The sequence below is a fragment of the Sorex araneus genome, chromosome 9, assembly GCF_027595985.1.
Source record: "Sorex araneus isolate mSorAra2 chromosome 9, mSorAra2.pri, whole genome shotgun sequence".
NCBI classification, from domain to species: Eukaryota; Metazoa; Chordata; class Mammalia; order Eulipotyphla; family Soricidae; genus Sorex; species Sorex araneus.
This window is the reverse complement of record NC_073310.1, coordinates 21023550-21038278: the sequence shown is the minus strand read 5'-3', so window position 1 is coordinate 21038278 and position 14729 is coordinate 21023550. Positions and strand designations below refer to the sequence as shown.

At 40.3% G+C, this 14729-nt stretch overlaps 1 gene segment (V, D, J or C); it reads right to left on the bottom strand.

Moving 5' to 3' along the window:
* Window positions 1-13877: 13877 nt before the first annotated feature.
* Window positions 13878-14407, bottom strand: LOC129407052 (immunoglobulin lambda variable 5-37-like). The segment is given in 2 exon segments: window positions 13878-14244; window positions 14352-14407. Coding segments are annotated over 2 exon segments (423 nt in total).
* Window positions 14408-14729: the final 322 nt, after the last annotated feature.

Below are 14729 nucleotides of genomic sequence, written 5' to 3'. Positions count from 1 at the left end.
CGCTTAGCATGATACTTTCCATGTTGATCCACTTATATGCAAAATTCATGACTTCATCTTTTCTGACAGCTGCATAGTATTCCATTGTGTAGATGAAACAAAGTTTCTTTAACCAGTCAATTGTTCTCATGTGCTTGGATTTTTTCCAGATTCTGACTATTGCAAACAGTGCACTTATTGCACTTATAATGAACATAATGAACATATAAGTGCAGATTCCTTTTCGACTATGCTATTTTGCCTCTCTGCGATACATTTCCAGAACTGTTATTGCTGGGTCAAATGGAAGCTCAATTTCTGATTTTTTGAGAAGAGTCCATATTATTTTCCAAAAGGGCTGAACCAGTCGGCATTCACACCAGCAGTGTAGAAGGGTCCCTTTCTCCCCACATCCTCTCCAACACCGGTTACTTTTTTGTTCTTTTGGATGTGTGCCAGTCTCTGTTGTGTGAGGTGATATCAGTTGTTTTGATCTGCATCACCCTGATGATTAGTGATGAAGAGTATTTTTTCTTGTGCCGTTTTGCCATTCATATATTTTCCTTGAGAAAGTTTCTGTTCATTTCTCCACCCCATTTTCTGATGGCGTTGGATGGTTTCTTCTTGTAGAGTTCAACCAGTGCCTTATATACCCTTGATATCAACCCCCAATCACATGTGTATTGGGTGAATATCCTTTCCCATTCTGTAGATTGTCTTTGTATTCTGGTCACTTACCTTTTGCAGTGCAGATTCTTCTTAGTTTAATATAGTCCCATTTGTTTATCTCTGCTTCCACTTGGTTGATCAGTTGCGTATCATCTTAGAAGATACCTTTAGCTTCAATATTGTGGAGAGTTTTGCCGTCCTTGTCTTCAATGTACCTTATGGATTGTTGTCTGATGTTGAGATCTTTAATCCATTTCGATCTGACTTTTGTGCACGGTGTTAGGTCCCTGTCTAAGCCCATTGTTTTGCAGTGTAGGTCCCTGTCTATGCCCATTGCTTTGCACGTGGTTGTCCAGTTATGCCAGCACTATTTGTTAACGAGGCTCTCCTTGCTCCACGTCACATTTTTTACTCCCTTATCAAAGATTAGATGATCATACATTTGGGGTTGTTTGTAGGGATATTCTACTCTCTTAGGTCAGTATACCTTGAAGAGTGTGATTTCTTCCTTTTTTACATATCCCTTGATAAATAGAAAATTACCTTTGCTGTCCCTTCTAATCTTTTTCACCTGAAATCTATGTTGTCGGATACTAGTCTGGCCACTCCAGCTTTTTTGAGGGAGTTGTGTGCTTGCAGGATTGTTTTCCATCCTTTGACTTTGAGTCTGTGTTTGCTTTGACTGTTCAGGTGTGTTTCTTGTAGGCAGAAGAATGTTGGGTTTAGTTTCTGAGTCCATTTTGCCACTCTGTGTCTCTGGATTGGTGCATTTAGACCATTGACATTGAGAGAGATTATTGTTATGAGGTTTTGTGCCATCTTTCTTTAAGGGTTTGTTGTGCTTATGGGTGTTTTCCTTCTTGTCTTACAAGAGCCCTATTAGTCCTTCTTTTACGTTTGGTTTTGAGTCTATGAAGTTCCTGAACTGTTGTTTATCCAGGAAATAGTGTATCGTTCCATCAAGCTTGAATGAGAGTTTAGCTGGATAAAGTATTCTTGATGAAGTATTCATCTCATTGAGTTTTTTTTTTCACTATATTCCACCACTGTCTTCGGGCTTGGAGGGTTTCCTCTGATAGGTCTGCTGTAAATCTAAGGGGTGCTCCTTTGTATGTGATTTCCTTCTTTGACCTTGCTGCCTGCAATATTGTGTCTCTATCCATGGCATCCATCATTCTGACTATGATATGCCTACGAGTGTTTTTATTAGGGTTTCTTTTAGCTGGCACCTTTCAGGCTCCTTGGATCTGGACGCCTACATTCTCTATCTCTGGGAACTTTTCAGCAATGGTTTCTTTAACTGTGGCTTTTTCACTGAAGTTGCCTCCCTGCCCTTCTGGCACTCTGATGATTCTAATGTTGTTCATCTTGGGTCATCCCCTAGGTCTCTGATTAGCCTTAGAGCTATTTTGAGGTCTCTTCCCATTGCTTGTTGTTGCCAGTACGATTTCTGCTGTTCCTTTTCAAGGTTCCTCAGCTGTAGAGATTCTACTGTTGAGGGCACCCACTGAGTTTTTAATTTCATTTACCAAATCCTTTATTTGTGACATTTCTTTTTGCAGCTTTCTTATTTCTGCTCTCAGTTCTTCCTGTATATTCTCGGCTATCCATTTCATGGTTTCTTTTATTTCTTCCTTTAATTTTCTGTATGTCTGCTCCATTGAATCTTTGAGGTCTTTGAACATCCACAGGATTTTATCTCAGAATTTTTTGTCGGAGAGATCGTATTTGTGGGAAATCCCTGTTCAGAATTCAGGACTCTTTTCTTCATTCTCTCCTCATAGTGGAGATTTGTGCTGTTTCTTCATGCTGTTGTCGTTGTATAGAGATAGCACCTTTAAGTTCACTAGTATTGTTCCCTCTTATTGTGGGAAAGGATTCTGAATAATCTCGGTGGACGGTAGTCAACCTTCTCCCCTTCTAGAGTACATCCTTCCTCTCAGACATTATTCTGTGACTTATGATATGCATGTTGTGAAGCATTAGAGGAGGTGGTTTTTTAATTGGGCTTTGTACAACTTCTTGTGTACACTGGTATTTTGGTAGAATTGGAGTAGGCCAGTGGATTATTGTCGTTTTGTGGCTGAGGCAGCCAGGACGTTTTCCACAGAATTAGGTAATAAATTCCACAGAATTAGGGATGTGAGTCGAGAGTGCTGGGAATGGGAAGTACAACTGAGGCCCCACAGAAGGCCATGCCCATCTTTGAGGAGGCCACGTCCCCTACAGTGGCGACCACACCCTCAGTCAGTCCAGATGCAAATGCCTGGGTACATAGACCTGTTGAGAAGAGCATAGGGTAGTTGGGCAGGCGCTGGTGGCAGAAGTCTTTTTAATTTTTTTTAACTTTTTTGCTTTATAAAGTAGTTCACAATATTTGATCAATTTAATATTCAAACACAGATCCCAGCACCATTACATCTTCCTACCACCATATTTCACATTCTCCATCCTGAACCCAAATCTCTGCCCAAAAGCAGAACTGAAATTATATATTTTGTATTATTTGTTATGAAAAACCGCTGAAACTGCTACAAAAAAAGTATCCTTAGAGGAAAGAGTGTAGAGATTGTTGTATTTCTACTAGATCATTTAGGCCTTCTACAAGGGATCATTAACATGTCGTTAAAGTTTGAGCTTTGTGTGCTTTTTATAAATATATCTGTAAAAACTGCATATTTCCCTTTAAGATTGGTTTGCTCCTATTTTTTACCCCATCAAATGTGGTGGGTAATCTTGGAGTATGGCTAGGGTGTCTGGTTTGAAGTACTGTGCAGTACAGGAATACATTCACTCATGGGTGAGGCGAGGCCTGAGCTGTGGAGAGTGGCATGAGCATGGTGGAGGCTGGATTCTGGAGGTTTTTGGCTGCCAAGGCTGGGTATTTGGGGTGTGGAGGGGTCTCACCCACCCCCCTCTGGGGCATCCCAAGTGAAACAGTTTGGCCCCCAAGGAGGGAGCCAAAGGAGCAGGCAGAGGCAAGGAGTGTTTATTGATTAAGTCAGAAGTCAGTGCCCTGTGGTACTGGCCGTGCTTCTTCTCCACTAGTAGTGGTTTGTAATCATCCCTGACTGACCCAGAGACAAGAGTGGTTGTTCTTCCTGGTATCATGGTCAGTTAGGACTTAGCCTGAGAACTGGACCTTGAAACAAAAAAACAGTTAGAGATTAGGAACAAGCACCAGTTCGTGATTAGGAACCAAGGCAGGTCCATTACTTCCAACTCTGAATTCTGAAAAATCCATGGATGCGGGAAACAAGTGAGCAAGGCAAAGAGCAGTAGTTTGGACCACGATGAAGGTTGCAAAGATTCCCTGGCCCAAATCTGGTGCTGGTATCTCTAGTGTCTCTTTTATCTTTTCTTGAAGCAACCTGGGTAAAAATCGTGTGTTTGAAGTTAGGAAACATAGACCATCATCACCACCACAATCCAATTTTGGGTTGTTGGCCCCAGCCAGACATTCCTGCTGAGATAGTGGATGGTATTTCTCTTGGAGTTTTGCCTTTTGGGAGAAAGCACCAGATATAACATCCACTTCGCTCCGTGTGTATGGGTGCAGGGTCAACTGATTTACAACCACCTGAATTTGTTAAAGCCCTGGTCAACTTAGAGAAGAGGAACAGCACCACCTAGTGACAATTTCAAGATAAATCTGATGGTGGGTATTCTGTAGAGCAAATAATCTTCCAGCAAAGAGTGTCCTATATTTTTGTTCTATATTTTCCTCTTATTTTCCCGATACAAAGATAATCCGTTAATATTTTTGAGACTTGTCAAAAACATTCTGCATGTTTTCTTCTGTGCTCAAAATCTATTATGCTTTCTTTTCAAGGTTGGAGTTACCCTTTGTTGAGTTATTTCAAAAAAATTTTTGTATATTTGTACATGGAAATAATTATTAACAACCTAAAAAGGAAATTATAAATAGATTAGTGATAACTGAATTGTTAGTATATAAATTCTATGCCTTTTCAAAATATATACTTTTTAATTAGCACAGCAGTAGAGTGTTCACCTTGCATGCAGTGGACCCGGGTTCGATTCCTCCGCCCCTCTCGGAGAGCCTGACAAGCTACGGAGAGTATCTTACCCGCATGGCAGAGCCTGGCAAGCTACCCATAGTGTATTTGATTTGCCAAAAACAGTAACAACAAGTCTCACATGGTGATGTTACTGGTGCCCGCTCGAGCAAATCGATGAGCAAGGGGATGACAGGGACAGTGACAGTAATATATATATATATATATATATATATATATATACATATATATACATATATAATCTTTTGCTATTTTAAAGATTTAAAATTCCGGGTTGGTAATTTATTGTCCTAGCTTATGACATTTGGCTTTTTCTCCTTAAAGAGTCTATAATTACTTATCAGACAGACACCATGATTGATGCATTGAAAATATTTTCCATGTGACTGAAGGTAACAGAATCTAAAGTCTGGACTAGAGTATTGAACTTACCCTGATGCAGGTAGAGATAGTGGCTTGAGTGTGTGGTGGTATAATATTGTATGCATGAGTCCCTATCATTAGCAGTATTGTAAGTCAAGGTGCCTAAAATGTTTAAAAATTCGCCTTGTGATGTCAGTACCTAAATGAACAATGTATTGATGTTTATTGTTTGCCTTTTCTAACAATTGTGAGTTTCTTTGGATATTTGGACCTGATAACTAACATTGAACTATTCTGCTGCCTCTTTTATCTTTCTCAACACCCTGGGGTAAGGATTTGTGTTTGGATGCACTTGTTGCAAATTGGAGTCCTTTAGTATGCTCCCTCCCCCCAGGTCTACATCTTTAATTCTGACCTAGTTTTGCTATGATGCCTGAGGTGGCAGAGTGAGTCCTCTGGGAGGAAGCACCTGTGGTGACCTCTAATTCAAGCCAGTGGGTATGTGTGCAATTTGGGCACAGTCAGCCTGAATTGGCAGCAGGATTTGTTTTGCTCAACCTTATTCATAGACCCTCTGGAGACATTCTCTTGATAATAATTAACTGTGGCAGGCCATAGTGATAGGAGAGCAGGTGGGTGCTTGCCTTGCATGCAGCAGACCTGGGTTCAACCCCCAGCATGCCATATGGTCCCCTGAGCACAGCTAGGAGTGATCCCTGAGTCCAGAGTCAGAAGGAATCCCTGAGCACTGCTGGTGTGGCCTCCAAACTAAAAAATGGATAAATAAATTAACAGTGGTGATTGTTTTTCATGTCAAAAGGCACTTTTCAATTCAGTATTTACTTTTAAAATTACTTTATTTTATTTTTGTTTTGACTTGCTTTTGGGGCTATTCCCAGTGGTGCTCCAAGCTTACTCCCAGCTCTGGCGGGGCTCGAGGGATCAAATATGGGTTAGGTGCTGCTGATAAAACCCATGTCAGCTGCATGCAAGGCAGGTAGCTTGCCCACTATATTGCTCAGGCCCATTATCTTTGAAACAAGTTTTAATGGTTCACCTTATTTACCATGCTAAATGACACCCATTATTTTTTCTTTGTCTCTGCTAATTGTTGTTGGTATCATATTTCTTAGTTTTGTTAAATAAACTACTCTTTAACATCAAGTTCATCTGTTTACTTCTCTGAGTTCCTGTACTGTTTTGATTCCTATACTGTAATATGTAATATGTATGCATATACATATATATGTGCCTTTTGTTTGTATTGTTATTACTACATTTTTTGCATTTTATCCTTGTTCATTTATTTTACAAAATACCCATAATTGTTCATTGAAGTGATATTATGTTTGCTGCTTTAAAATTTTTCCACTTATGCCTGAGAGCTAGTACAGGGATTAAGGGGTTTGCCTTATATGTGAACAACCCTAGTTCCATCACTAGCACCACATATGGTTCCCTGAGCACCCTCAGGAGTGACCCAAGAGCACAGAGACTGGACTAAGCCCTGAGTACCTGTGAATCAGAGAAACAATAAAAACATCATTTGTCACAGAATTTCAACACCTAAGTAGATCTCTTAGTATTGATATGTTTATCTGCCTTTTGTTTGTCAAATTGAGATTTCTCTCAAACTCTGGATGAGGAGTGATACTTTTAACTTGGTTTCACCCAGAAGATGCTTCTTAAAAGGGGCGGGGAGTGGTTATGTGTTCTTGATGACAGTTTCTTCTGACTCAAATGCAAGAGATTTCACTGAGGGAGGTTTACAGACAGAATCTCTATCTGATATGGAAGAACCTTTCATGTAGTGGATGACGTGCTCTAAGATATAACCTCACTTTTTAAAGCTTCCTTTTCACTGAGATAGCTTCAGATTACACAAGTATGTCTATGCTTTTAGATTTACAGTTTTGTGTTCTTCAGAGTATATGTCACTACACAACAGCCACCACTCAAGTACTGTATCTCTATTGCTGTTTTGTTTTTGAGCCACATCCAGCAGTGCTCAGAGATTACTCCTTTTCTGCACTCAGGGAATCACTCCTGGAAGTGCTGAAGGGATAATATTGGATGTTGGAGATTGAATCCAAATTGGTGGCAGGCAAAGCAAGTGTCTTGCCCTCTGTACTATCTCTCTGGCCCCTCTATAATTTATTTTTAATTTTTTAATTGAATCGCATGAGATAAACAATTTTAAAGTTCTTCATGAGTCAAGTGAGATAAACAATTATGAAATTCTTTCACACTGTCGCAACACCCTTTTCTCACCAGTGTGTATTTACTACTACCGATGTCCCCAGTTTCCCTCCAGCTCCCTCATATCCCACCCTACCAGCCTCTATGGAAGGAATTTTCTCTCTCTCTCCCCTCTCTCTCTCTCTCTGCCTCCCTATCTCTCTCTCTCCATGTGAGTCTTATGGTTAGCAATACAGATACTGAAACATTATCAGGGATATTCCTTTACCGAATTTCAAAACCCAGTTCCTGTCCAAAATGTTCATTTCCAACTACTATTGTTTATTGTTACACTGGTCTCTTCTCTATCCTAACTGCTCTTTGCTGCCCAAACACTGTTGTGACAAGCTACCAATCATTGAATCATTGATTAGTACTCCTGGTCCCAATCTTCTCTGGCCTTTGTTATTAAGTTCATCCCCAAAATGAACGCAGTCATTCTACATCTATCTCTCTCTTTCTGATTTATTTCATTTAGCATAAGACTCTCCATATCCATCAGTTTATAAGCAAATTTCATATCTTCATTTTTCCTAATAGCTGTGCAGTATTCTATTGTGTAGATGTGCCATAGTTTCTTTATCCATTTTTCTGTTGTCAGGCACTCAAGTTTTTTAAAGATTCTGGCTATTGTGAATAGTGCTGCAAGGAACATAGGAGTGCAGATGGGTTTCTGCTGTGTGGTTTTAGTCCCCCAGAGTATATTACCAGAAGTAATAGTGCTGAGTCAAATGGGTGTTCAAATATGAGGAATATCCATATTATTTTCCTCCAAGGCTATAGCAGTCCAGCACTCCCAACAAAAATGAAGGAGAATATACATTCTCCTGCATCTGTGCCAGTGTTTATTTTTGATGTATTCCAGCCTCTGTGCTGTGAGGTGATATCTCATCATTGTTTGGATCTGCATCTCCCTGATGATTAGCAATATAGAGCATTTTTTCATGTGTCTTTTGGCCAATTATATTTCTTCTCTGAGGAAGTTTCTTTTCATTTCTTCTCCCCATTTTTGATGGGCTTGTATGTTTTTCCTTGTAAAGATACATTAGTATCTTATATAGCTTGGACATTAATCCATTATCAGATGGGTACTGGATAAATAATTTTCCCCTATCTGTGGGCTGTCTGTGTATCATGGTCACTGTTTCTTTGGAGGCGCAGAAGCTTCTTAGCTTCCTATAGTACCATATGTTTCTCTTTGCTTCTACTCGCTTAGTCAGTGGTGTTTTATCTTTTTTTTTTAATTTTATTGAATCACCATGAGACAGTTACAAGTTTTCATGTTTGGATTACAATCACATACTGATCAAACACCCATTCCTCCACCAGTGCACATTCCTCACCACCAATATCTCCGGAATACCCTCTTTGAAGTGCCTTTCACTTCAATGTCATGGATGTTTTTGCCTACATTTGTCTTCCATGTGTCTTATGGATTTAGGTTTTATGTTGAGATATTTAATTCATTTTAATATGACTTTTTTGCATGCTTAGAACGAGGTCTAAGTTCATGTTTTACATGTAACTGCCCCGTTTTTCCAGCACACTTGTTGAATAGGCTTTCCTTGCTCCACTTCATATTTCTTGTTCCCTTATCAAATATTAAATAATCATGTATTTGAGGACTCGTGTCAAGATATTCATCTCTATTCCATTGGTCTGCAGGTCTGTCTTTATTCCAATCCTATGATGTTTTAATTACTTCTGCTTTGTATTACAGTTTGAATTGGGGGACGTTGATACCTATCTTATTCATTTTTCCAAAGATTTCTTTCTCTATTTGTAGGGGTATACTGTTCCAATATGAATTTCAGGAGTGTTTGGTTAATTTCTTTGAAAAAGAATATTATGGGTATTCTAGTAGGGATGGTATTAAATCTATGCCATGCCTGGAAAATATTGTAGTTTTGACAATGTTAATTCTCCCAGTCCATGTGTAGGGGATGTGTCTCCATTTCCTCATGTTCTCCTTTATTTCTTGGAGTAGCGTTTTGTCGTTTTCTTTATACCAGTACCTAATCTTCTTAGTTAAGCCTGTTTCAGTTTTGCAGCTGTCTTTTGTAGTTTTAATTCATGGAATTGGACTCTTATTTATTTACAAATCTTTAGTTTTTATTTATTTTTATTATATAGATAAAAATTTCTCTTTGGTCTCTGGTTGCATTGAACTACACTTATATTACTCTAGCTTCAGAAGTTTGTAGAAATTTAACCATTGAGAGTCAAGATAGATGGCAGATATTATAGACACCAAACTCTCCTACTCCATAAATTTACAACTAAAAATGATGGCATATAACATAGGCTTTCAAAAGGACTAGACATCTGAAATTGATGTCATTGGAGAATGGGGAAAGAGCAGAGAATGTCTTAGTAGGTAGGAGAAACTGAAAATGTGGTGAGTTGTGTTGGGCCTTGTGGTAATTAATGTATGCTATGAAAGCTACGATTATGGATCTGAGATGTTTACAGATTGCAATTCTTAACTAGAAGCAAGGTTGTTTAGAGTTCTTCTTTTGCCTCACTGGATGTGTTCCTATGTGTGATTTTTCCATCAAGATAATAGCATTAGACCCATGTCTACCTGCTGGACCTCCCTAGTACTTTCTTCAGACTTGGTAGTCAATGTCCTCAACATCTCGAAAAACCTGGGATTGCAGCTTTAGAATTGATGCAGTCTGGTAGGATTTGAAAGGACTGTTTATTGAAATGACTGCAGAGACAGTGTTACGGATAGTGTTAGGGAAGTTCTGCTGGGGATAAACCCAGGCAATGTCCAGAATCTATGCTCTTTGGAGAAGATAATTTTATAAACCACTGCCCCCACCACATAAGTACAAGAACATTTGGAAGAATATCTAGATTTGATAACTCAGATTCCCAACAAAAAGAAATTTAGGAAGTGCATTGAGCAGTCTCAGAACGGGGCTTATTCCTGTTTTGGGCTATTCGACTGGCAAATGATATTATAACTCAGATGAAGGAATGATACAGAATTTCATGGACAGCAGAAACTTAAAGAGCTAAAGTGCTTGCTTGCACGTGGCTGACCTTATTTGATCTCTAGTACTGCCTGTGGTCCCCTAGAACCACTAGCATTACTCCTGAGAACAGAACGAAGAATAGCTCCTGAGACCTCAGGGTATGGCCCACATCCAAGCCAAAAATATTATTCTGGAAGGTGCCCATTTTGTGTGGTGAGAGCCTCCAAAGTAGTGCTCAGAGGACCTAGTCTACACAATCCTTGATACTGTGCCAATTGAGGCCAATGTTCAATGTTATGACCCTTTTGCTCTGCTCTGGTGCAACAGTGTAGGGGGCCACCAGGGCAACCTCCCAGGGTTACACCTAACCTGGTAGGGACTACAGATCAAACTGGGGATCAACACCAGCCTTGTAAAGCAAATCACACAACTGACCCCTAAACTATCTCCCTTTTCACCCCCTTATATTTTCATTTTCCTCTACCACTTGACAAGGTATGTCCTATTATTTAAAACTTTTGGATTTGCCTCACTGTACTAGTAAATACTGCAAACACTGACCCTGAAGAAGAACAAGGGTTTCTAGGAATAAGTCTCTACTAGTTTATTTATCACAATACAATTTGTAACTATAAACTCTAAACGCAAAATTACCAAAGCATAACAATGTTTCTTCACAGCAAGCATGAGCCAGAGAGTTGAAATGACTTAAGGAAAATGAATATGAATATAAATTTCCTAAAGCTTTAGGTCTTTGGAACAACAGGCAAGTCCTGGCTCATAAAGAGCAATCACGTATGAGGTGTGGACAAAGTGGAACTAGATATCTGGGTGACATAAAAGGACTTCTTCACTTCTTGTCGCCCCATCTCATCCACATCACCATATGGTTGCAGCTATTTTAGCCCTAGAAATAAAATTGTAGTTATTTATGTGTGTGACCAACTATATATTTCTACTGAACTCATTCTTTATTTTTAGAATGTGTTAGAAGAAGACAGGAGAGGAAGCACGTGGGGACACAGGAAGAGATAGAGGAACATACAGAAATGAACAGATAGCAGATTTGAGTCTATACATCAGGAGCAGAAACTCTTGGTGGTATGGACACTATAGTTACTGACCTGACAAGAATGTTCATCCTTGTCCTCAAAGGAACGAACAAGAGGTTCATTATTTCAGGATAAGACAATTAGACCTGGAACCATGAGTGTGGAGAGCCTCCAGGGGACCGTGCTTTGCAACAACAGTTGCACTGTGCTTGTAAATTGCACCTTTCTTCGTAAACAACACCTGTGTGCTTCGAAAACCATTCCTAATAAGGAAACAGGATGTCTTGCCACGCCCATAAGCTGTAACTAACCTATCAGATGCAGACACGTGGGCGAAAACAAGCAGCGAGAGGTATATAAGGAGGGAAGCTGCCTAGCTAGGGGTCCCCCCTGGTTCCTTTTCCTTAGTTCGTCCTTAGTCCATGCTTCGTTCGTCCTTTTTTCTGTTTGCATGAGAAGGTCTCTTAATAAATAGCTGGAAGAAGAATCTCCGGGTTGCGTGTTACTTTACACATGAGTGTAAACCAAATCCAGCAAATTTAGGGTTTACCTTTGGAGCTTCTTTTAGGAACCCCAATGTTGTCATTGTTTCCTGTAAATAAAAATATAGATATTATATCATGTCTTTCTATGTAGCTTTTATGGATAAAGTTACCTTAAGTGATATCCTTAATGTGTGGCCAGCCGGCATCAATACCTTGGACTGTTGGTCAACTGCTTGCAGGGATCAAGAAGTAGAGGATACAGTCCAGTTTAAGGAGAAGGAAACAATCAGAGGAACACTTTTGGGTCCTGAATGGTGTTGCCTATAAGAGTAGCACATCCCTCTCCGAGTTTATCACTTTTGCTGGAATACATCAATGTTGACCCAGAACCTCAAATCCAGTTTCCCCCTCTAGCCCCCTCTGTTCAGACTTTGCAATGGAAGCTTCAGTACCTGAGAGTATGAGTCAAGACCATTTCTTTTCTGGATTTTTTTTAATTTGAGTCTACACAGCTTCTCATATAAGCTCATATATAAGTGCCTTATCTTTATGATCAAAGCAAATGACATAGCCCTGAGCACAGGGGACTGTCAGTAAGGGTGAGGGGTGGATGGTCATGTAAGGCAATTCTCAAATGCCTACAAAAACATATTCTAAGTGCTGTAAAAGGATTTCTATGTTTATTATGGTGCTGGTGATCTGAGCAATGCAGGCTTAAATTGCAATGTAAATAGCACTGTAGCATTGTCGGGCACCAGTAACATCTCTATTGTGAGACTTGTTGTTACTGTTTTTGGCATATCGAATATACGATGGGTAACTTGCCAGGCTCTGCCATGTCAGCAGGGTATTCTCGGTAGCTTGCTGGGCTCTCTGAGAGGGACAGAGGAATCAAACCCGGGTTGGCTGCGTGCAAAGCAAATGCCCTACTGTGCTAAGCTGTTGCTCCAGTCTTTTAAAATTCAGCCCAATTGGTTCTAGTTTGATCGTCCCCCACCCCAACCCCCACATCATTGTTTAGAAAGTTGTTCGTGATGATTGATTATAGGTATTCAATATTTCAACACCCATCTCACCATCATTACCCCTTTCCTCCCACCACTGTCTCCATTTTCCCAACCACCCCTCAAGCCTGTGCCCGTAGCAGGCCGACAATAATTTACTTTATAATGTTTTTTTATCCCTAACAGAATGATAAAAAATATTTCTATAATGGGCACTGGCGGATGGATGGGTACTCAATCACTGTATGACTGAAATGCAAGCACGAAAGTTTATAAGTATGTAACCGTACCTCACAATGATTCACTAATTAAAAAAAAAGAGGAAAATTTAAAATTCTGAAAAAGAGGCACAATAAAAACCTATCCTTTCTACCTTCAAGATTTAAAAAATTATATTTCTGCATAAGAATATTTGTGAAAATTGTATCTCAGCACGAGACATGAAATCCTTGTGTGAGGCTTTTACTAAGCTGTTGCTGGAATTTAACCTCCATTGTTAATGTTTTTGTTAGCGGAGATCGGTTGGTTTCTACTTTACATGCCATCCATCTACTACTGGCATATCAGTGATGTAGATGATGGACATGCATTTGCTGCTGCATGCTCTAGAAACTCAAGAGCACTTAACTGGGCTGTCCGGTTGGAGTTCAATTTTTAACTGGAATGTGGTTTTAGGGGAGTGACTGCAAGGGTTTTGTTTGGCAAGAGCTGGCCCACCCATCCCCCTCCCGGAGCTCTCAGTAAGGAATGGGTTTTTGAGACTTTTTTGTGTGTGTGGCTAGGTGAGTTCTTTAGAGATTTGTTTGAGTCTCTGGAATAAGTCCATAGATGAGGAACTTACACAGTTATGGAGGTGGGACGTGAGTGGCTTTTAAAATTTAATTAGCTGAGTAAAATTTTGACCTCTGCATGAGTTTCTTATTGTTATTGAAAGTTCATTAGAAGTTTTAAATTCAACTACATTGCATAAGAAAATGCTGGATAGGTCATTATGAAAGAAAAATTACTTCCAAATAAAATTGCTATATGCTAAAGTAGCTTTATGTTGGAAGAGGGTCATTATTTAAGTTTCAAAACAGATGAAAGTTTTTGTACCACTTCCTCTTATGCCTGTGTCACTGTGATTAGTACCACTGTCATAAATCATACAGTAATAGTCAGCCTCATCCTCAGGCTGCAGCCCAGAGATGTGCAGGAGTCCCGCATTGGCTGAGGTGTCTTTGGATCCAGAGAAGCGATTGGAAACTCCAGATCCCAACTGTGTACTTGTGTAGTAATACAGCAGAAACCTAGGAGAGTTGCCAGTCTTCTGCTGGTACCAGCGTACTGCATAGCTGCCAACACTGAAACCACTGCTGAGGGTGCAGGTGAGTCTGGCTGCTGTTCCAGGAGATGCAGAGACCGAGGGCTCCTGAGTCAGCACAGGCTGGAGAGGGACCCTGCGAAGAAAGACTTGCATTATCTTCAGGCAAGAATCAGGTTAAACTCATCAATACTATGAACAAGGAGGAAGTTCTACCAGGCAGCCTCTTGAGTCCTAGCCATACCTGTGCAGTGAAAGAGGAGCGTGAGCAGGAGAGCAGTCCAGGCCATGGTGCACACCACCCTCTGATCCCACAGTGGGCACTGGCTGCCCCACACCTACTTTTCTCCCTCTGCCAGAGGAGGGGCTGTCCATGCAAATTAGTTAAATCTAATAACTGCCCATCTCCTGCTGTTCATGTTTTTGATGGGGCTCAGTTCACACTCCAGACAGAATGGACAGAGTTTTGAGGGGGAGTTCTGGGAGGAAACACCTGCAGAGAACACACAGAGGTCCTAGCCCAGAGTACACAAGAGCTGAATCCCACTCATTGTTCACAGGCCCACACCCCAGGACTGGTTTCTCTGAGTTAATGGCCCTCACTTAGCAGCT